Raw genomic sequence first — 24,524 nt, 5'->3', positions numbered from 1 at the left:
TGTTGATGGACAGAGAATGAACAGGTAGAGCTTCAGTGTCTATAGGAAGTGTTGATGGACAGAGAATGAACAAGTAGAGCTTCAGTGTCTACAGGAAGTGTTGATGGACAGAGAATGAACAGGTAGAGCTTCAGTGTCTATAGGAAGTGTTGATGGACAGAGAATGAACAGGTAGAGCTTCAGTGTCTATAGGAAGTGTTGATGGACAGAGAATGAACAGGTAGAGCTTCAGTGTCTACAGGAAGTGTTGATGGACAGAGAATGAACAGGTAGAGCTTCAGTGTCTATAGGAAGTGTTGATGGACAGAGAATGAACAGGTAGAGCTTCAGTGTCTACAGGAAGTGTTGATGGACAGAGAATGAACAGGTAGAGCTTCAGTGTCTATAGGAAGTGTTGATGGACAGAATGAACAGGTAGAGCTTCAGTGTCTATAGGAAGTGTTGATGGACAGAGAATGAACAGGTAGAGCTTCAGTGTCTATAGGAAGTGTTGATGGACAGAGAATGAACAGGTAGAGCTTCAGTGTCTATAGGAAGTGTTGATGGACAGAATGAACAGGTAGAGCTTCAGTGTCTACAGGAAGTGTTGATGGACAGAGAATGAACAGGTAGAGCTTCAGTGTCTATAGGAAGTGTTGATGGACAGAATGAACAGGTAGAGCTTCAGTGTCTATAGGAAGTGTTGATGGACAGAGAATGAACAGGTAGAGCTTCAGTGTCTACAGGAAGTGTTGATGGACAGAGAATGAACAGGTAGAGCTTCAGTGTCTACAGGAAGTGTTGATGGACAGAATGAACAGGTAGAGCTTCAGTGTCTACAGGAAGTGTTGATGGACAGAGAATGAACAGGTAGAGCTTCAGTGTCTATAGGAAGTGTTGATGGACAGAGAATGAACAGGTAGAGCTTCAGTGTCTACAGGAAGTGTTGATGGACAAAATGAACATGTAGAGCTTCAGTGTCTACAGGAAGTGTTGATGGACAGAGAATGAACAGGTAGAGCTTCAGTGTCTACAGGAAGTGTTGATGGACAGAATGAACAGGTAGAGCTTCAGTGTCTACAGGAAGTGTTGATGGACAGAGAATGAACAGGTAGAGCTTCAGAGTCTATAGGAAGTGTTGATGGACAGAGAATGAACAGGTAGAGCTTCAGTGTCTACAGGAAGTGTTGATGGACAGAGAATGAACAGGTAGAGCTTCAGTGTCTATAGGAAGTGTTGATGGACAGAATGAACAAGTAGAGCTTCAGTGTCTATAGGAAGTGTTGATGGACAGAATGAACAGGTAGAGCTTCAGTGTCTATAGGAAGTGTTGATGGACAGAATGAACAGGTAGAGCTTCAGTGTCTATAGGAAGTGTTGATGGACAGAATGAACAGGTAGAGCTTCAGTGTCTATAGGAAGTGTTGATGGACAGAATGAACAGGTAGAGCTTCAGTGTCTACAGGAAGTGTTGATGGACAGAGAATGAACAGGTAGAGCTTCAGTGTCTATAGGAAGTGTTGATGGACAGAGAATGAACAGGTAGAGCTTCAGAGTCTATAGGAAGTGTTGATGGACAGAATGAACAGGTAGAGCTTCAGTGTCTATGGGAAGTGTTGATGGACAGAGAATGAACAGGTAGAGCTTCAGTGTCTATAGGAAGTGTTGATGGACAGAATGAACAGGTAGAGCTTCAGTGTCTACAGGAAGTGTTGATGGACAGAGAATGAACAGGTAGAGCTTCAGTGTCTATAGGAAGTGTTGATGGACAGAATGAACAGGTAGAGCTTCAGTGTCTATAGGAAGTGTTAATGGACAGAATTAACAGGTAGAGCTTCAGTGTCTATAGGAAGTGTTGATGGACAGAATGAACAGGTAGAGCTTCAGTGTCTATAGGAAGTGTTGATGGACAGAATGAACAGGTAGAGCTTCAGTGTCTATAGGAAGTGTTGATGGACAGAATGAACAGGTAGAGCTTCAGTGTCTATAGGAAGTGTTGATGGACAGAGAATGAACAGGTAGAGCTTCAGTGTCTATAGGAAGTGTTGATGGACAGAATGAACAGGTAGAGCTTCAGTGTCTACAGGAAGTGTTGATGGACAGAGAATGAACAGGTAGAGCTTCAGTGTCTATAGGAAGTGTTGATGGACAGAATGAACAGGTAGAGCTTCAGTGTCTATAGGAAGTGTTGATGGACAGAATGAACAGGTAGAGCTTCAGTGTCTGTAGGAAGTGTTGATGGACAGAATGAACAGGTAGAGCTTCAGTGTCTATAGGAAGTGTTGATGGACAGAATGAACAGGTAGAGCTTCAGTGTCTACAGGAAGTGTTGATGGACAGAGAATGAACAGGTAGAGCTTCAGTGTCTATAGGAAGTGTTGATGGACAGAGAATGAACAGGTAGAGCTTCAGAGTCTATAGGAAGTGTTGATGGACAGAATGAACAGGTAGAGCTTCAGTGTCTACAGGAAGTGTTGATGGACAGAGAATGAACAGGTAGAGCTTCAGTGTCTACAGGAAGTGTTGATGGACAGAGAATGAACAAGTAGAGCTTCAGAGTCTATAGGAAGTGTTGATGGACAGAGAATGAACAGGTAGAGCTTCAGTGTCTACAGGAAGTGTTGATGGACAGAGAATGAACAGGTAGAGCTTCAGTGTCTATAGGAAGTGTTGATGGACAGAGAATGAACAGGTAGAGCTTCAGGGTCTATAGGAAGTGTTGATGGACAGAGAATGAACAGGTAGAGCTTCAGTGTCTACAGGAAGTGTTGATGGACAGAGAATGAACAGGTAGAGCTTCAGTGTCTATAGGAAGTGTTGATGGACAGAGAATGAACAGGTAGAGCTTCAGTGTCTATAGGAAGTGTTGATGGACAGAGAATGAACAGGTAGAGCTTCAGTGTCTATAGGAAGTGTTGATGGACAGAATGAACAGGTAGAGCTTCAGTGTCTATAGGAAGTGTTGATGGACAGAGAATGAACAGGTAGAGCTTCAGTGTCTATAGGAAGTGTTGATGGACAGAGAATGAACAGGTAGAGCTTCAGTGTCTACAGGAAGTGTTGATGGACAGAGAATGAACAGGTAGAGCTTCAGTGTCTACAGGAAGTGTTGATGGACAAAATGAACAAGTAGAGCTTCAGTGTCTACAGGAAGTGTTGATGGACAGAGAATGAACAGGTAGAGCTTCAGTGTCTATAGGAAGTGTTGATGGACAGAGAATGAACAGGTAGAGCTTCAGTGTCTATAGGAAGTGTTGATGGACAGAGAATGAACAGGTAGAGCTTCAGTGTCTATAGGAAGTGTTGATGGACAGAATGAACAGGTAGAGCTTCAGTGTCTATAGGAAGTGTTGATGGACAGAGAATGAACAGGTAGAGCTTCAGTGTCTATAGGAAGTGTTGATGGACAGAGAATGAACAGGTAGAGCTTCAGTGTCTACAGGAAGTGTTGATGGACAGAGAATGAACAAGTAGAGCTTCAGTGTCTACAGGAAGTGTTGATGGACAAAATGAACATGTAGAGCTTCAGTGTCTACAGGAAGTGTTGATGGACAGAGAATGAACAGGTAGAGCTTCAGTGTCTACAGGAAGTGTTGATGGACAGAATGAACAGGTAGAGCTTCAGTGTCTACAGGAAGTGTTGATGGACAGAGAATGAACAGGTAGAGCTTCAGAGTCTATAGGAAGTGTTGATGGACAGAGAATGAACAGGTAGAGCTTCAGTGTCTACAGGAAGTGTTGATGGACAGAGAATGAACAGGTAGAGCTTCAGTGTCTATAGGAAGTGTTGATGGACAGAATGAACAGGTAGAGCTTCAGTGTCTATAGGAAGTGTTGATGGACAGAATGAACAGGTAGAGCTTCAGTGTCTATAGGAAGTGTTGATGGACAGAATGAACAGGTAGAGCTTCAGTGTCTATAGGAAGTGTTGATGGACAGAATGAACAGGTAGAGCTTCAGTGTCTATAGGAAGTGTTGATGGACAGAATGAACAGGTAGAGCTTCAGTGTCTATAGGAAGTGTTGATGGACAGAATGAACAGATAGAGCTTCAGTGTCTATAGGAAGTGTTGATGGACAGAATGAACAAGTAGAGCTTCAGTGTCTACAGGAAGTGTTGATGGACAGAGAATGAACAGGTAGAGCTTCAGTGTCTATAGGAAGTGTTGATGGACAGAATGAACAGGTAGAGCTTCAGTGTCTATAGGAAGTGTTGATGGACAGAGAATGAACAGGTAGAACTTCAGTGTCTATAGGAAGTGTTGATGGACAGAATGAACAGGTAGAGCTTCAGTGTCTACAGGAAGTGTTGATGGACAGAGAATGAACAGGTAGAGCTTCAGTGTCTATAGGAAGTGTTGATGGACAGAATGAACAGGTAGAGCTTCAGTGTCTATAGGAAGTGTTGATGGACAGAATGAACAGGTAGAGCTTCAGTGTCTACAGGAAGTGTTGATGGACAGAGAATGAACAGGTAGAGCTTCAGTGTCTATAGGAAGTGTTGATGGACAGAATGAACAAGTAGAGCTTCAGTGTCTATAGGAAGTGTTGATGGACAGAGAATGAACAGGTAGAGCTTCAGTGTCTATAGGAAGTGTTGATGGACAGAATGAACAGGTAGAGCTTCAGTGTCTACAGGAAGTGTTGATGGACAGAGAATGAACAGGTAGAGCTTCAGTGTCTATAGGAAGTGTTGATGGACAGAATGAACAGGTAGAGCTTCAGTGTCTATAGGAAGTGTTGATGGACAGAATGAACAGGTAGAGCTTCAGTGTCTGTAGGAAGTGTTGATGGACAGAATGAACAGGTAGAGCTTCAGTGTCTATAGGAAGTGTTGATGGACAGAATGAACAGGTAGAGCTTCAGTGTCTACAGGAAGTGTTGATGGACAGAGAATGAACAGGTAGAGCTTCAGTGTCTATAGGAAGTGTTGATGGACAGAGAATGAACAGGTAGAGCTTCAGAGTCTATAGGAAGTGTTGATGGACAGAATGAACAGGTAGAGCTTCAGTGTCTACAGGAAGTGTTGATGGACAGAGAATGAACAGGTAGAGCTTCAGTGTCTATAGGAAGTGTTGATGGACAGAGAATGAACAGGTAGAGCTTCAGTGTCTACAGGAAGTGTTGATGGACAGAGAATGAACAGGTAGAGCTTCAGTGTCTATAGGAAGTGTTGATGGACAGAGAATGAACAGGTAGAGCTTCAGGGTCTATAGGAAGTGTTGATGGACAGAGAATGAACAGGTAGAGCTTCAGTGTCTACAGGAAGTGTTGATGGACAGAGAATGAACAGGTAGAGCTTCAGTGTCTATAGGAAGTGTTGGTGGACAGAGAATGAACAGGTAGAGCTTCAGTTTCTATAGGAAGTGTTGATGGACAGAGAATGAACAGGTAGAGCTTCAGTGTCTATAGGAAGTGTTGATGGACAGAATGAACAGGTAGAGCTTCAGTGTCTATAGGAAGTGTTGATGGACAGAGAATGAACAGGTAGAGCTTCAGTGTCTATAGGAAGTGTTGATGGACAGAGAATGAACAGGTAGAGCTTCAGTGTCTATAGGAAGTGTTGATGGACAGAATGAACAGGTAGAGCTTCAGTGTCTATAGGAAGTGTTGATGGACAGAGAATGAACAGGTAGAGCTTCAGTGTCTATAGGAAGTGTTGATGGACAGAGAATGAACAGGTAGAGCTTCAGTGTCTACAGGAAGTGTTGATGGACAGAGAATGAACAGGTAGAGCTTCAGTGTCTACAGGAAGTGTTGATGGACAGAGAATGAACAGGTAGAGCTTCAGTGTCTACAGGAAGTGTTGATGGACAGAATGAACAGGTAGAGCTTCAGTGTCTACAGGAAGTGTTGATGGACAGAGAATGAACAGGTAGAGCTTCAGTGTCTATAGGAAGTGTTGATGGACAGAATGAACAGGTAGAGCTTCAGTGTCTATAGGAAGTGTTGATGGACAGAGAATGAACAGGTAGAGCTTCAGTGTCTACAGGAAGTGTTGATGGACAGAGAATGAACAGGTAGAGCTTCAGTGTCTACAGGAAGTGTTGATGGACAGAGAATGAACAGGTAGAGCTTCAGTGTCTACAGGAAGTGTTGATGGACAGAATGAACAGGTAGAGCTTCAGTGTCTACAGGAAGTGTTGATGGACAGAGAATGAACAGGTAGAGCTTCAGTGTCTATAGGAAGTGTTGATGGACAGAATGAACAGGTAGAGCTTCAGTGTCTATAGGAAGTGTTGATGGACAGAGAATGAACAGGTAGAGCTTCAGTGTCTATAGGAAGTGTTGATGGACAGAGAATGAACAGGTAGAGCTTCAGTGTCTACAGGAAGTGTTGATGGACAGAGAATGAACAGGTAGAGCTTCAGTGTCTATAGGAAGTGTTGATGGACAGAATGAACAGGTAGAGCTTCAGTGTCTACAGGAAGTGTTGATGGACAGAGAATGAACAGGTAGAGCTTCAGTGTCTACAGGAAGTGTTGATGGACAGAGAATGAACAGGTAGAGCTTCAGTGCCTACAGGAAGTGTTGATGGACAGAATGAACAGGTAGAGCTTCAGTGTCTACAGGAAGTGTTGATGGACAGAGAATGAACAGGTAGAGCTTCAGAGTCTATAGGAAGTGTTGATGGACAGAGAATGAACAGGTAGAGCTTCAGTGTCTACAGGAAGTGTTGATGGACAGAGAATGAACAGGTAGAGCTTCAGTGTCTACAGGAAGTGTTGATGGACAGAGAATGAACATGTAGAGCTTCAGTGTCTACAGGAAGTGTTGATGGACACGTATCTGCTGTGAGCTGATCCTTTAAAAGACATTGCTTTTAAAGGATCAGCTCACACAAATGACAACATTTCCCCCCCATATGTACCTTCTGTGGTATCTAGCCACGGAAATGGAGTTTTGTTTTGATTTGTCTCTGAGATTTGAAACCCCCCCCCCCAACAAGTCTATCCAGAAACTTGACTTCCCTGTCTGGATAATCCTCTGAGCTTCCTGTGAACTGTCACATTAAGAGTCTCTGGATGTTTCTCTGGAAGTGTGTTAATGGGACGGCAGCATCGTCTGGTTTGGTTTAGGGAGATCCTCTGGAAATGGGGGTGTTGAGGCTCGTATGGTTGTAGTAGTGTGTGTGTGTTGATGTGTGTGTGTTGATATGTGTGTGTGTTTATGTGTGTGTGTGTGTGTGTGTGTTGATGTGTGTGTGTGTGTGTGTGTGTGTGGACACTAGGGCAGAGACGATTCACCTACTATCACCATACCTGGGTACCTGGGTGGTGATTTCTAGTGATTGTTGTTAACTTGTTGACCTCTAGACCATGAAGGGAACCAGATGAATCAGACACTTCTAGGGACTTTGACTTTGTGAAATTTCTGAATGAATCCAGTAAAATTTTGATCTTCAGCATGTATGTAGTCAGAGATGTCCTGAAGTCAAATAGATCAGGATCATTGTCAGGAATTATTGATTACATTTATTATCCAGCACCCAGAAATCAAAGAATAAAGACGTTTCCCTCACAGATTAGTGGGATTTTATTTTTAATTTATAAGGGACATGTAATGTTTTATACTTCTGGTGAATATAATCCATCAATCTGATTTCCATAGATGTATTTAGTATCTACAGTTCCCTTTGTTAACGCCTTATTTTGAAAAGCGGACGTAGTCCCACGTGTCTACTTCCTGTAACTTCTCCAAGGTGGTCTCTAGCTCTCCCGTCAGCTCCGTTCTCTTTATCCATCCATGGTCAGCTCCATCGGGGCCGTTTCAATGCAGAGAACACAAATGTCAGTATCTGGGTGCTCTACAGTCGTAGCGTCGGACCATTTGACCACGGAGACGAGAGCGACGGCCGGCTCCACCGCCACGTTACCGCCATACCATAACGTTACCACCATACCATAACATTACCGCCATACCATAACGTTACCTCCATACCATAACGTTACCTCCATACCATAACGTTACCTCCATACCATAACGTTACCTCCATACCATAACGTTACCTCCATACCATAACGTTACCTCCATACCATAACGTTACCTCCATACCATAACGTTACCTCCATACCATAACGTTACCGCCATACCATAACGTTACCTCCATACCATAACGTTACCTCCACACCATAACGTTACCGCCATACCATAACGTTACCGCCATACCATAACGTTACCTCCATACCATAACGTTACCGCCATACCATAACGTTACCTCCATACCATAACGTTACCTCCATACCATAACGTTACCTCCATACCATAACGTTACCGCCATACCATAACGTTACCGCCATACCATAACGTTACCTCCATACCATAACGTTACCTCCATACCATAACGTTACCTCCATACCATAACGTTACCTCCATACCATAACGTTACCTCCATACCATAACGTTACCACCATACCATAACGTTACCTCCATACCATAACGTTACCTCCATACCATAACGTTACCGCCATACCATAACGTTACCTCCATACCATAACGTTACCTCCACACCATAACGTTACCTCCACACCATAACGTTACCGCCATACCATAACGTTACCTCCATACCATAACGTTACCTCCATACCATAACGTTACCGCCATACCATAACGTTACCACCATACCATAACGTTACCTCCATACCATAACGTTACCTCCATACCATAACGTTACCACCATACCATAACGTTACCTCCATACCATAACGTTACCACCATACCATAACGTTACCTCCATACCATAACGTTACCTCCATACCTCCATACCATAACGTTACCACCATACCATAACATTACCACCATACCATAACGTTACCACCATACCATAACGTTACCACCATACCATAACGTTACCTCTATACCATAACGTTACCACCATACCATAACGTTACCTCCATACCATAACGTTACCTCCATACCATAACGTTACCTCCATACCATAACGTTACCTCCATACCATAATGTTACCACCATACCATAACGTTACCTCCATACCATAACGTTACCACCATACCATAACGTTACCTCTATACCATAACGTTACCACCATACCATAACGTTACCTCCATACCATAACGTTACCTCCATACCATAACGTTACCTCCATACCATAACGTTACCTCCATACCATAACGTTACCTCCATACCATAACGTTACCTCCATACCTCCATACCATAACGTTACCACCATACCATAACGTTACCACCATACCATAACGTTACCACCATACCATAACGTTACCTCTATACCATAACGTTACCACCATACCATAACGTTACCTCCATACCATAACGTTACCTCCATACCATAACGTTACCTCCATACCATAATGTTACCACCATACCATAACGTTACCTCCATACCATAACGTTACCACCATACCATAACGTTACCTCTATACCATAACGTTACCACCATACCATAACGTTACCTCCATACCATAACGTTACCTCCATACCATAACGTTACCACCATACCATAACGTTACCTCCATACCATAACGTTACCTCCATACCATAACGTTACCTCCATACCATAACGTTACCGCCATACCATAACGTTACCACCATACCATAACGTTACCTCCATACCATAACGTTACCTCCATACCATAACGTTACCACCATACCATAACGTTACCTCCATACCATAACGTTACCACCATACCATAACGTTACCTCCATACCATAACGTTACCTCCATACCTCCATACCATAACGTTACCACCATACCATAACATTACCACCATACCATAACGTTACCACCATACCATAACGTTACCACCATACCATAACGTTACCTCTATACCATAACGTTACCACCATACCATAACGTTACCTCCATACCATAACGTTACCTCCATACCATAACGTTACCTCCATACCATAACGTTACCTCCATACCATAATGTTACCACCATACCATAACGTTACCTCCATACCATAACGTTACCACCATACCATAACGTTACCTCTATACCATAACGTTACCACCATACCATAACGTTACCTCCATACCATAACGTTACCTCCATACCATAACGTTACCTCCATACCATAACGTTACCTCCATACCATAACGTTACCTCCATACCATAACGTTACCTCCATACCTCCATACCATAACGTTACCACCATACCATAACGTTACCACCATACCATAACGTTACCACCATACCATAACGTTACCTCTATACCATAACGTTACCACCATACCATAACGTTACCTCCATACCATAACGTTACCTCCATACCATAACGTTACCTCCATACCATAATGTTACCACCATACCATAACGTTACCTCCATACCATAACGTTACCACCATACCATAACGTTACCTCTATACCATAACGTTACCACCATACCATAACGTTACCTCCATACCATAACGTTACCTCCATACCATAACGTTACCGCCATACCATAACGTTACCTTCATACCATAACGTTACCTCCATACCATAACGTTACCTCCATACCATAACGTTACCACCATACCATAACGTTACCTCCATACCATAACGTTACCTCCATACCATAACGTTACCGCCATACCATAACGTTACCACCTAGCTCTGCTTTTCCTGTCAATGTGTGAAACCCAAAGTGTTTCCATCCTTCACTGGATGTGTAGTGTTTACCACGCTGGATTTAACATGGGAGGGTGCAGGTCGTATCCACGACGACCCTCCAACGGTTTAGACTCTCTGAGGTTTGTTTTGGTTGACGGATACGGAAGATGAAGCAGATGTATCGATTCTGGTGTTAAAACATCTGTTTAGAAATCGTAGAAAACACCCCTAGTGGACACGTGTGGCGATTGTGTACTGTAACCTTGAATGCACGTGTGAGCAGTTGTAGCTTGATTATCTAGTCAGTGTGTGTGTGTGTGCGTGTGTGTGTGTGTGTGTGTGTGTGCGTGTTTAACCAGGCTTGTCCATATAAGGTGAGGAGAGGAGAGGAGATGAATTTGGGAGCCTGTCGGCGCAGCCCTCTGGTGAAAAACCTTGAATCTGTCACCGCAGAGCGTTACGAGGCTGGATTTATAGACCCACTTACTGTGTGTGTGTGTGTGTGTGTGTGTGTGTGTGTGTGTGTCTGTGTGTGCATTAGCGAAGCTTTAGCAGCACTGTAACATGTCGGGGCAGGCGTTTGGAGAAGCTCCTCTCCTCCATAAAACATGTTTTCCGTCTTCCTGTGAAGGATCTGAAGTATGACTCACTAACATCCAAACATCCACCTGTACTGATCGTCAAAGAGGGTTGTTTGACCACTCAGAGCTTCTCGCTCATGTCATCCCTCCGTTCATTACCCCGGTTGGGACTAGCGCGTTGGTGTTGTATTGCCAATTTTCACAACAAAGAGAATAATAAAAGTCGTCAGTGTGTCAGGTTTCTGTGTGTCAGGATTTTAATTGGAAGACGGATTTAAAAGATTCGGACTTGATATTTAAAGAACTTCAACAGAGTTCAGCAACATGAAGAACACTGAGTTCAGTATGTTGTATTATTAAATACAACACACAGTTCACGTTGTTTGTAACGTTGTTTATAACGTTGTTTATGTTTATAATATTGTTTATAACGTTGTTTGGTTCCAGCGTTCAGATGTGAACATTTGCGGCTCTTCTGTGTTTTATGATTTCTTTTTTTGAATTCCATATCTTTTGGTTTTGGACTGTTGAAGATGTCGCCTCGTGTTGATTCATCTGAAATCATTGATTCAGCCCAAAGTCTTATTCTAGTCTCATCTGAAGTCTTTGAGGAGTTCCAACCAGACCGTAGTGGAGATCAACAGGTGTTTCCTCACCTGAGGGCTTTCTTTAGTGGCCTGACTTCACTGGGATCATTCCTTACATGAAATCATGGACCAAACACGACAAGCAGTCGGTGGGTTGGTTAGAGAGGGAGGTAATACCGCCTGCAGGTATCAGGGAGGAGGATATGTAGCTGGCTGGATGTTGCTTGTTGAAATTCCACTAAAGCAGCGTTGCATGAGTCAAGTTAGCTAGAAATGAGCAGCTGAAGAGAAAATGATGATAGTGAAGGAAAGATCTTTAATTGAGCGTTCAGTAGGAGATGATCCAGATCCTGCTGCTGTCTACGGATGCTCCGGGATTCTATCTCAGGGACCTCATTACATCACAAGAGCTTCATGACCTTTAGCTGTTTAAAGCACGACAAGTGTCTACATGACCCCGTTTCTCTTTCTCTTATCTCTCATATATATATATACATATAAATATATATACTGTATATATACTGTATGTCTCTTTCATTTCATCTGTGTGTCTCTTGATCTCTCGTTGTGACCGCCACCTCTCCGTCACACACACACTCACACACACACACACACACACACTCACACACACACACACACTCACAGAGGGCTGTTGGCGATCAGGTGGTGAGATTACGGAGCAGTAATCTCTCAGATTAATACTTAAAATGAGCGCTTAATTACTTAAACCCTGCTGGCAGACGCAGCTGGAGTGTGTGTGTGTGTGTTGGTAGACGTACATACAGTACTCTAGCGCCCTGGCGGCGAGTACTCTAACGCCCCGGCGGCGCCTCTCTCTGAATTTAGATTTCATCTTGCGTTATTGGCGTTGTGTGTTCGCCATCTGTGCTGCCGGAGCAGCAGTGATGGTGAACACATTAGAGCAGAGAAGGTGATCGCAAAGCAGCTGACCAGCAGATGTTGCATGAACGTGCACAGAACTGCGTGAATTTAACCTCACTAATAACGTTTACATTTGATTGTTTGTATTGATGCATTAATGAGTGAAATATCAAGTTATTGTCAGGAAAGTCATCAAACATGACCGGCTGTGTTTAAGCAATTAAGAACAAAAACAGGAAACAAGCTCGACCTCCCGACGCGCTCGCCAGCGCTCCACGCTCGCCAGCGCTCCACGCTCGCCAGCGCTCCACGCTCGTCAGCGCTTCACTCTCGCCAGCGCTCCACGCTCGCCAGCGCTCCACGCTCGTCAGCGCTCCACGCTCGCCAGCGCTTCACTCTCGCCAGCACTCCACGCTCGCCAGCGCTCCACGCTCGTCAGCGCTTCACTCTCGCCAGCGCTCCAAGCTCGCCAGCCTTTTCAGATTTCAGGTCTTTTTTCAGAGCTCATCAGTAATGGATCGCTGTCGGGGGGGAAACACCATTTCAACCAGTAGAACAGATAAACTGGAGAACATCCTCAACCCCGCCTTTAAGCAAGGCATTAATACTCTTATTGGTCTGTGTGTGTGTGTGTGTGTGTGTGTGTGTGTGTGTGCGTGTGTAGCAGGGCGTTGCGGCCCGTCTGCTCCGTCGACCAGGATAAATAAAGATTAAAAAAATATTTACAGAGATGAAGAGTCAAGATGAGAAGATAACTACCATGTGTGTGTGTTTCAGCAGTGAGTGTACACACATCACACACACACACACACACACACACAGAGTGGACAGCTGGAGGCTAATGTTAGCTGAGCTGTAGTTTCACCATTTAAGAGAAATGGAAAAATAACAAACACACCCAATCTGATGATGATAGCATCAACACACACACACACACACACACCACACACACACACACACTGCCTGTGTGTATCTGCGTGTGTGTGTGTTGGCTTACTTCTTTGTACATGTGAATGCACCTTGATGTGTGCGTTTCTTTGTGTGCTTTCTCATTATGTGTGTGTCTGAGCACATGGTCTACACGATGAGCTCACACGTGTGTGTCTGTGTGTGTCTTGACAGTATATATATATAAATACTGTATGTATACAGTATTTATATATATACACAGTATGGATATATATGTATATATATATATATTCTATATATATCCGGTATGGATATATATAGAGTATACGCCTCTACGGTGCGTTCCTTGACTCTTCGTGGCCAGACGTCTCCCCGTTGATCTGAGTTCTGTCTCAGTATTGTGATTGTGTCTTCAGGAGGTCTGCAACCTTTAATAAGGTGTAATAAATAAACGTTGATGCATCATCAGCTGCAGAGATCAGCAGCTCCGGGTCCTTCCTTTGTGTTTGTGTGATCACAGCTCAATCACATGATGCATCACACATTACCCTCTCTCTTTCACTTCCTCTATTCTCTCTCTCTCTGTCTCTCTCTCTCTCCACCTCGACCTGCTGCAACACAGTGCTACTAATGCAATCAATGTCATCTATAATAACACAAGTACTTTAAGTACATGTTGATCATATTTTTATATTTGGAGTTTATGTTTTAGATGGTGGTGTTGGTACTCTCTCTCTCTCTCTCTGTGGTGTTGGTACTTTACTTCAGTAGTTTGAAGGTAGAATGAGTGAATACTTCTTCCACCACAGTAAACCTCTCCCTCTCTCTCGCTGTGTCTCTGCAGTACACAGGTCCGATCCCGGCCGAGCGAGGGGGCGATCCTGCCATGGGGGGGGGTCGCAGCGAGACCTCGGCACTGAGTGGGACGGGAGGGGGGCGGGGCATGACCACTACCCACAATTCCCAGCGACCCAACGCCTGCTGCTTCTGCTGGTGCTGCTGTTGCAGCTGCTCATGGTAGGACTCACACACACACACACACACACATACACACACACACACACACACACACACACACACACACACACACACACACACACACACACACACGCATATATACACACACACACACACACACACACACACACACGCACACACACATACACACACACACACACACACACACACACACACACACACACACACACACACATAGTGAAGCGTCTCCATTCAAAATAGGGATGCTCATTTTGAATGTTCTTAACTGAAAACACACCTCTGGAAGTTCCTTTATTACACGGCTGTGTTGAATACTCAATTCTGATTGGTCAATTACGGCATTCTGCGGTCTGTATTTTCTCTACAACAGACCGTTGCTATGTATAACAGACCGTTGCTATGAATAACAAACCGTTGCTATGAATAACAAACCGTTGCTCTGTATAACAGACCGTTGCTACAAATAACAGACCGTTGCTACGTATAACAGACCGTTGCTACGTATAACAGACCGTTGCTATGAATAACAAACCGTTGCTATGAATAACAAACCGTTGCTCTGTATAACAGACCGTTGCTACAAATAACAGACCGTTGCTACGTATAACAGACCGTTGCTACGTATAACAGACCGTTGCTACGTATAACAGACCAGACCGTTGCTACGTATAACAGACCGTTGCTACGTATAATAGACCGTTGCTACGTATAACAGACCAGACCGTTGCTACGTATAACAGACCGTTGCTACGTATAATAGACCGTTGCTACGTATAACAGACCGTTGCTACGTATAACAGACCGTTGCTATGTATAACAGACCATTGCTATGTATAATAGACCGTTGCTACGTATAATAGACCGTTGCTACGTATAACAGACCGTTGCTACGTATAACAGACCGTTGCTACGTATAACAGACCACTGCTACGTATAACAGACCGTTGCTACGTATAATAGACCGTTGCTACGTATAACAGACCATTGCTACGTATAACAGACCATTGCTATGTATAACAGACCATTGCTATGTATAATAGACCGTTGCTACGTATAACAGACCGTTGCTACGTATAACAGACCGTTGCTATGTATAACAGACCACTGCTACGTATAACAGACCATTGCTACGTATAACAGACCATTGCTATGTATAACAGAGCGTTGCTACGTATAACAGACCGTTGCTATGAATAACAAACCGTTGCTCTGTATAACAGACCGTTGCTACAAATAACAGACCGTTGCTACGTATAACAGACCGTTGCTACGTATAACAGACCGTTGCTACGTATAACAGACCAGACCGTTGCTACGTATAACAGACCGTTGCTAAGTATAATAGACCGTTGCTACGTATAACAGACCGTTGCTACGTATAATAGACAGTTGCTACGTATAACAGACCGTTGCTACGTATAACAGACAGTTGCTACGTATAACAGACCGTTGCTACGTATAACAGACCGTTGCTACATTTAACAGACCGTTGTTACGTATAACAGACTGTTGCTACGTATAACAGACCGTTTCTACGTATAACAGACTGTTGCTACGTATAACAGACCGTTGCTACGTATAACAGACCGTTGCTACGTATAATAGACAGTTGCTACGTATAACAGACCATTGCTACGTATAACAGACCATTGCTATGTATAACAGAGCGTTGCTACGTATAACAGACCGTTGCTATGAATAACAAACCGTTGCTCTGTATAACAGACCGTTGCTACAAATAACAGACCGTTGCTACGTATAACAGACCGTTGCTACGTATAACAGACCGTTGCTACGTATAACAGACCAGACCGTTGCTACGTATAACAGACCGTTGCTAAGTATAATAGACAGTTGCTACGTATAACAGACCGTTGCTACGTATAACAGACAGTTGCTACGTATAACAGACCGTTGCTACGTATAACAGACCGTTGCTACATTTAACAGACCGTTGCTACGTATAACAGACTGTTGCTACGTATAACAGACCGTTGCTACGTATAACAGACTGTTGCTACGTATAACAGACCGTTGCTATGTATAACAGACCGTTGCTAGTGGCTGACCATCGGACCGTACAGTGTGATCACTCAGGTCGTGAGCTTTGTCTTTACATCGTACAGTCGGAGTCGGAGGTAAACAACAACAACGCCTCTATAACCGTTCAGAGTCTGAACAGACCTGCTGACCATCACACACACTGAGTCTCCAGACAGCAGTCAGACAGTAGCGCTGCACTGATCAGCTCTATAGTTCCCACAGGGGAGCTGATTATTTATAGCACTCTCTGTGTGTGTGTGTGTCTGTGTGTGTGTGTGTGTGTGTGTGTGTGTGTGTGTGTGTGTGTGTGTGTGTGTGTGTGTGTGTGTGTGTGTGTGTATGAAGGTGTGTAGACACCTGTAGCGACTGCTTCACCCTGCTGTTAACATAGCTGTGGTTAGTGTGTCATTAAACGGGGTGGTAACCTCATTGTACATGCGTTTATAGTTCTGAGAGCAATTACTCTTCTCAGCTGTGGTTTAGTGTGTGTGCGTGTGTGTGTGTGTGTGTGTGTGTGTGTGTGTGTGTGTGTGTGTGCGTGCGTGCGTGTGTGCTTCCTGCCTGAGAGCAGCTTCATCATGTCAGTCTCACCATCAGGAATGAAGAGGAGAGACGAAGGCGGAGGAGGAGGAAGAGAATATCCCAGGACACCAAGATGGAAACCATCCCAAACTGTGAAGCTTGGTGAGCGCCAACACACACACACACACACACACACACACACACACACACACACACACACACATGGGTTGTGTTATGTGCATGTGCTCCAGTGATCCTGCTCTCTGTGCATGTGGGTGCAGGTGGGTTCGGTGTGTGTCTGTAGTTTGACAGGAAGTCTGCATTCATTCAGAATCCGTCGACTCAGCGACTTCCTGCAGAGTTGTGTTAGTTGTGTGTTAGTTGTGTGTATGTTGTGTGTATGTTGTGTGTTAGTTGTGTGTTAGTTGTGTGTATGTTGTGTGTTAGTTGTGTGTTAGTTGTGTGTATGTTGTGTGTATGTTGTGTGTATGTTGTGTGTTAGTTGTGTGTTAGTTGTGTGTTAGTTGTGTGTATGTTGTGTTAGTTGTGTGTATGTTGTGTGTTAGTTAGTTGTGTGTTAGTTGTGTGTATGTTGTGTGTTAGTTGTGTGTATGTTGTGTGTATGTTGTGTGTTAGTTGTGTGTTAGTTGTGTGTATGTTGTGTGTATGTTGTGTGTATGTTGTGTGTATGTTGTGTGTTAGTTGTGTGTTAGTTGTGTGTATGTTGTGTGTATGTTGTGTTTATGTTGTGTGTTAGTTGTGTGTTAGTTGTGTGTATGTTGTGTGTATGTTGTGTGTTAGTTGTGTGTATGTTGTGTGTATGTTGTGTGTTAGTTGTGTGTTAGTTGTGTGTATGTTGTGTGTATGTTGTGTGTATGTTGTGTGTTAGTTGTGTGTTAGTTGTGTGTATGTTGTGTGTATGTTGTGTTTATGTTGTGTGTTAGTTGTGTGTATGTTGTGTGTATGTTGTGTGTTAGTTTTGTGTATGTTGTGTGTATGTTGTGTGTTAGTTGTGTGTATGTTGTGTGTATGTTGTGTGTTAGTTGTGTGTTGATAATGTATAGATAGCATGCTAATATCCTCACAGTTAGCATGTCAGCCACTATATATGTCACTGATCTTCTAACATGTAGCAGCATGCGTGTGAACATGTTAATGTGAACACGCGTGTGAACATGTTAATGTGAACATGTTAATGTGAACACGCGTGTGAACATGTTAATGTGAACATGTTAATGTGAACACGCGTGTGAACATGTTAATGTTAACACGTTAATGTGAACATGTTAATGTTAACATGCGTGTGAACATGTTAATGTTAACACGTTAATGTGAACATGTTAATGTTAACACGTTAATGTTAACATGTTAATGTGAACATGCGTGTGAACATGTTAATGTTAACACGTTAATGTGAACATGTTAATGTTAACATGTTAATGTGAACATGTTAATGTTAACATGTTAATGTTAACATGTTAATGTGAACATGTTAATGTTCACACGCGTGTGAACATGTTAATGTTAACACGTTAATGTGAACATGTTAATGTTAACACGTTAATGTGAACATGTTAATGTTAACATGTTCACATTAACGTGTTAACATTAACATGTTCACACGCGTGTGAACATGTTAATGTGAACATTAACATGTTCACATTAACATGTTCACATTAACGTGTTCACATTAACATGTTCACATTAACATGTTCACATTAACATGTTAATGTGAACATGTTAATGTTAACATGTTAATGTGAACATGTTAATGTTAACATGTTAATGTTAACATGTTAATGTGAACATGTTAATGTTAACATGTTAATGTTAACATGTTAATGTTAACATGTTAATGTGAACATGTTAATGTTAACATGTTAATGTTAACATGTTAATGTGAACATGTTAATGTGAACATGTTAATGTTAACATGTTAATGTGAACATGTTAATGTTAACATGTTAATGTTAACATGTTAATGTGAACATGTTAATGTTCACACGCGTGTGAACATGTTAATGTTAACACGTTAATGTGAACATGTTAATGTTAACACGTTAATGTTAACATGTTCACATTAACGTGTTAACATTAACATGTTCACATTAACATGTTCACATTAACGTGTTCACATTAACATGTTAACATTAACATGTTAATGTGAACATGTTAATGTTAACATGTTAATGTGAACATGTTAATGTTAACATGTTAATGTTAACATGTTAATGTGAACATGTTAATGTTAACATGTTAATGTTAACATGTTAATGTGAACATGTTAATGTTAACATGTTAATGTGAACATGTTAATGTGAACATGTTAATGTGAACATGTTAATGTTAACATGTTAATGTGAACATGTTAATGTTAACATGTTAATGTTAACATGCTACCTACAAGCTCACATGCAGTTTGTACGTATCGTAGCACGTTAGCTTGTTAACAATAATAAAGAGATGACCCGTCTTCATCGTCTCTGTCTTCGTCTTCCTCAGCACCAAACCCTCGGCGGAGGAGATCAGTCTGTGGTCTCAGTCCTTCGACAAGCTGATGAGGAACCCGGCGGGTCGGAATGTGTTCCGTGAGTTCCTGCGGACGGAGTACAGCGAGGAGAACATGCTGTTCTGGCTCGCCTGCGAAGACCTCAAACAGGAAATCAACAAGGGCGCCGTCGAGGAGAAAGCACGCTCCATCTACGAGGACTACATTTCCATATTGTCGCCAAAAGAGGTAGGAGAGCTGTTGGGGTTACCGCGGTTACGCCGGTGAAGGAACATCCTGCCGGCAGCGTCCTTCAAAATGAACGCCCTGAGCGTCCGCAGCGTTTCTAATCTGGTAGATTTGATTTCATGACGAAGATCACAACGCCGTCTGGAAGCTGAGGGTTAAATCTGGCGTGTCCTTTAAATCTCCGTCTGCAGATCCCCCCCCCCCCCCCCCCGTTAGATTGTACCAGCAACAGATTCATCCTCTCTTCAGTGTCTGTGGGGGATTCCCTGGACGCTTTAGGGGATGTAGATTTAAAGCTTGTGTCATTGTTTAAGTTCCAAGAGATGGTCGCTGGTTAATGACTTCAGGATGTTGAACATCAGAACGCCGCTCCGGGTCTCAGAACGCCGCTCCGGGTCTCAGAACGCCGCTCCGGGTCTCAGAACGCCGCTCCGGGTCTCAGAACGGAGCTGATCTGAATTTGGGGTTGTTTAGTTTTCTTCTGTCAGATCTGGCTGAAGCATTTGGTTTTCCAGCGTTGCTTCATCTGTCCAACAGATAATTCCATCTAATGCACCGTAGTGATATGATGATGGTTTCCATTGGAGCCGCCATCAGGATTTCATTCCCACTCGGGAAATGGATCGACGCCATGCCATGAAATTTCCTGAGCCCGTTCCATCTGCTCCCCATGAAACGTTCCTGCTCCCCATGAAGCGTTCCTGCTCCCCATGAAACGTTCCTGCTCCCCATGAAGCGTTCCTGCTCCCCATGAAACGTTCCTGCTCCCCATGAAGCGTTCCTGCTCCCCATGAAACGTTCCTGCTCCCCATGAAGCGTTCCTGCTCCCCATGAAGCGTTCCTGCTCCCCATGAAGCGTTCCTGCTCCCCATGAAGCGTTCCTGCTCCCCATGAAACGTTCCTGCTCCCCATGAAACGTTCCTGCTCCCCATGAAGCGTTCCTGCTCCCCATGAAACGTTCCTGCTCCCCATGAAGCGTTCCTGCTCCCCATGAAACGTTCCTGCTCCCCATGAAGCGTTCCTGCTCCCCATGAAACGTTCCTGCTCCCCATGAAGCGTTCCTGCTCCCCATGAAGCGTTCCTGCTCCCCATGAAGCGTTCCTGCTCCCCATGAAACGTTCCTGCTCCCCATGAAACGTTCCTGCTCCCCATGAAGCGTTCCTGCTCCCCATGAAACGTTCCTGCTCCCCATGAAGCGTTCCTGCTCCCCATGAAACGTTCCTGCTCCCCATGAAACGTTCCTGCTCCCCAGATCATGAACCCTTTCCATTCCTCCGTCGACAGCCGTGGACGAAGGCATCATGTTGACATGTCTGTCCAGGCCGACCTGCTCCGCCAGTCTTCCCTCCAAGCCGTCCATGTTGAAATGAAAAGCGCAGCGTGAGCAGTCGGCGCGTCGTTACAAAACTTCAGAGGTGCACGACAAACCACCGCGACAACTAGCGGAGCCTTCTCACACCGCGGGAACGCCGGCTTCACTACGGCGACCAGGAACCAGCTTTACATCTCCACTGCTGCTTTATCCTGAATTCAATGTTGGTGCACGTGATGCTGCACGTTTTGATTGGTCAGCTGTTCTGCTACTGTTCTTGTGGTTCTATAAGTATCTGTGGGGCCTCTCAGAGTCCCAGGAGCTGGACGTCTTTATGCCTCTATGGAAGTTCATTAACAACAAAACTACTCTGAACTTTAACACAGATTGATTTCAACTGTTGTCGTCTGGACCGCCGCAGAGGGAACGTCTGGGGGGGGGGGGTGTAACTGAAGCTGCGGTTGGCTCAATCTCTCCAGATTTTACTGCGCATGTGTTGAACCCCCAAAGATATGACGCGATGATGATGATGATGATGATGATGATGATGATGATGATGATGATGATGACACGTGACCCAGCCTCCTCCAACAGGCCTTGATTGGCTGTTGCTCTTTCAAAATGAAAAGGCGGGAACAGTCCTTTATGCAAATGAGCCCGTCCAAGGCGACGAGTCCGCCTCACCAAACTTGGACGGAGCTGTGAAACTAGATGATCTAGTTCTATAATGAGACCAGACTCAGCGGTGACATCATCGCCTGTTTCTCTCTTTAGATGTTGTCAGAAGTAGATTTTGGAGGATGGTTCTGACGGAGTAACAGGAAGTTTACGAGCAGGCCGCCACGTTGTTTCATGTTTGAAACGGCGAGCAGAGAACCAATCAGGTACGAGAGGGTACGTCACCGCTTGGACGGCCAGTTGAGTGGAGCTGAGCGTCCCCTAGTGTCCTCGCCGGACCTGGTGGACGTCAACCGCTGGATTTAACATTAGAGACACGACCGCCGACTATTAGTGGAACTAGAGACCCAACACGGTCCAGAGAGACTCGGTCTGGACCCGGTCTGGTTCTACCTGCTTCTGTTCAGTGACAGACCAGAGATACAAACAACTGCAAAGTAATAATTATAAAGTAATACTAATATTAATTAATATCTAAATCAATAATAACAGAACAATAAGTAAATAAATATATTTATAAAAATAAAATAAAATAAATAATACTTAACAAAATAAAGAACGATAATAGAAATAAATAAATAAACCAGATCCATAGACAGATGATGAGGTGCATTATGAGTTCTGAGATTGAAACCAGAACTCACTGAACTAAAGGAAACCCAGGTTCTCCCCGACTGAGAACGTCCACACTGGAAACGGTGAGACGTTTAGTAGACTGACAGAAGAATGTCTCCACCTGTCCTTTAATGTGTCGTCTTCTCTCTCTAATAACTCAACTGATGTCCTTCCAGGTGAGTCTGGACGCCCGGGTCCGAGAGGTGATCAACAGGAAGATGCAGGACCCGACGCCTCAAGCCTTCGAAGACGCCCAGCTCCAGATCTACACGCTGATGCACAGGGACTCCTACCCACGATTCCTCTCCTCCAGCATCTACAAGACACTGGTCCACGGCGGCTCGCAGACCTCCTCTGAATCCTAGTCCCACACCTCCTCCTCCTCCTCTCCTCCTCCTACTCCTCCTCTCATCCTCCTCCTCCTCCTCTCATCCTCTCATCCTGATGCCAGACCATTTCATCCGTTCTCCAGCTCCGTCTCCTCTCAGTACTAAACTTTCCAAGAACGATCAGACGGCTCCTCAGTTCACTTCTCTGAATCCCAAATATCTCTAATTACTGCCAAGACTTCTTCTCCATCTCCTCAACCTTCACCTCCTCTCATCTCTCCTCTCCAGTTTACTCCTCTCCTCTTTATTCCTTCCATCGTCTCCTCTTCATCATCATAGTATACAAAAACAGGTTAAATTCAATCAGACAACAAAGATCAGTTGAACAATATCTTATAAATATGTAAAATCTCCACCATCCGAGGACGTGAAATTAATTAATTACATTTTAATCAACTATTTCTAATTATGTATTTATTTTAGTTAATTAGAATATTTGACTCAAATTGTATTTATATTGTTTTTTAATATAGACTGCTAACAAAATAAACTTTTTTGATCAGTGGAGGAAGGAGGTCGCACGCGCTGTTTCCAAAGAATAGTAGTCCGGTCATCCGGTCCGGTCCGGTCCGGTCCGGTGCTCACAGAACAGGAGAGACTTCAGTTCTAAACCCACTGCAGCATTCAGATCAGGAGTCTCTGGGAGTCCCCAGCCTGCTCTGAATGAGCTCCTGATTAGAGGAGGAGGTTATTTAAGAGGACGGGAGTCTCAGATCTGTTTGACTCTGATGAACGACGAGCACATGGCGTCAAAACGTTCCTGATCAGTTTGACAAGAAAAAGAAATCTTAACCTCAAAGGTCCACTTACCATCTTTTTATCTGGAGATTTCATCCACATCTCACAGTCTTCCTCAGTGGACGGACAGTTTGAACAGCTTGAATGTTCTGAGCTAAACGTCCACCTGCTGAGGAAGACTGTTCACAAACAGCTGAGATACTGACAGGTACTGGTTCTGATTAGGAGATTTAACACTTAAGGGACTTAAGGGTATTTAAGGGAAGCACATCCCAGATTTCAAAATCAAGGAGGACCAAATCCTTGTCAACATGTCCCTTGTTTAAGCGGCCCGGAGGGAGACGTGTTGGATAGAAACACCCTGAACACTCCGACACCAAACGGACTCAATGAGGACTCAATGAGGACTCTTTAGGTTCAGACTGTTTCAGTGTTCTTCACCCTGCAGACCACCACGGTGACCACATGATGAAACATGAACCTGCAGACCACCACGGTGACCACATGATGAAACATGACCGTGCAGACCACCACGGTGACCACATGATGAAACATGAACCTGCAGACCACCACGGTGACCACATGATGAAACATGACCCTGCAGACCACCACGGTGATCACATGATGAAACATGAACCTGCAGACCACCACGGTGACCACATGATGAAACATGACCGTGCAGACCACCACGGTGACCACATCATGAAACATGACCGTGCAGACCACCACGGTGACCACATGATGAAACATGACCGTGCAGACCACCACGGTGACCACATGATGAAACATGAACCTGCAGACCACCACGGTGACCACATGATGAAACATGAACCTGCAGACCACCACGGTGACCACATGATGAAACATGACCGTGCAGACCACCACGGTGACCACATGATGTAACATGACCGTGCAGACCACCACGGTGACCACATGATGAAACATGAACCTGCAGACCACCACGGTGACCACATGATGAA

At 44.1% G+C, this 24,524-nt stretch overlaps 1 protein-coding gene and 2 long non-coding RNA genes across 10 annotated transcripts in view; all 3 read left to right on the top strand.

The window, feature by feature from the left end:
• LOC141773339 (uncharacterized) overlaps positions 1 to 24,524 on the top strand; it is a 267,664-nt gene that overhangs the window by 180,232 nt on the left and 62,908 nt on the right. The gene's annotated exons all lie outside the window — the stretch shown is intronic.
• Positions 17 to 6,912, top strand: LOC141773336 (uncharacterized). Of its 8 annotated transcripts, none has more exons than XR_012595085.1 (4): positions 17 to 655; positions 1,283 to 3,974; positions 4,261 to 6,482; positions 6,579 to 6,912. It is a non-coding gene; the product is annotated as an uncharacterized LOC141773336 (long non-coding RNA). The 8 variants fall into 8 exon arrangements; XR_012595084.1 differs by having other exon boundaries at positions 17 to 1,188; XR_012595080.1 differs by having other exon boundaries at positions 17 to 1,760; positions 1,855 to 3,974.
• On the top strand, positions 14,351 to 23,978 carry rgs19 (regulator of G protein signaling 19). The gene is made up of 4 exons (XM_074645243.1): positions 14,351 to 14,528; positions 17,151 to 17,237; positions 19,578 to 19,812; positions 22,594 to 23,978. Exons 1-4 carry the CDS (start codon positions 14,398 to 14,400, stop codon positions 22,780 to 22,782), a joined length of 642 nt encoding a protein of 213 aa, XP_074501344.1. The 5' UTR covers positions 14,351 to 14,397; the 3' UTR covers positions 22,783 to 23,978.

This window comes from Sebastes fasciatus, chromosome 8 (genome assembly GCF_043250625.1).
Source record: "Sebastes fasciatus isolate fSebFas1 chromosome 8, fSebFas1.pri, whole genome shotgun sequence".
NCBI lineage: Eukaryota > Metazoa > Chordata > Actinopteri > Perciformes > Sebastidae > Sebastes > Sebastes fasciatus.
Note: the sequence above shows the minus strand (reverse complement) of the source record. Positions and strands in the feature narration are given on the sequence as shown.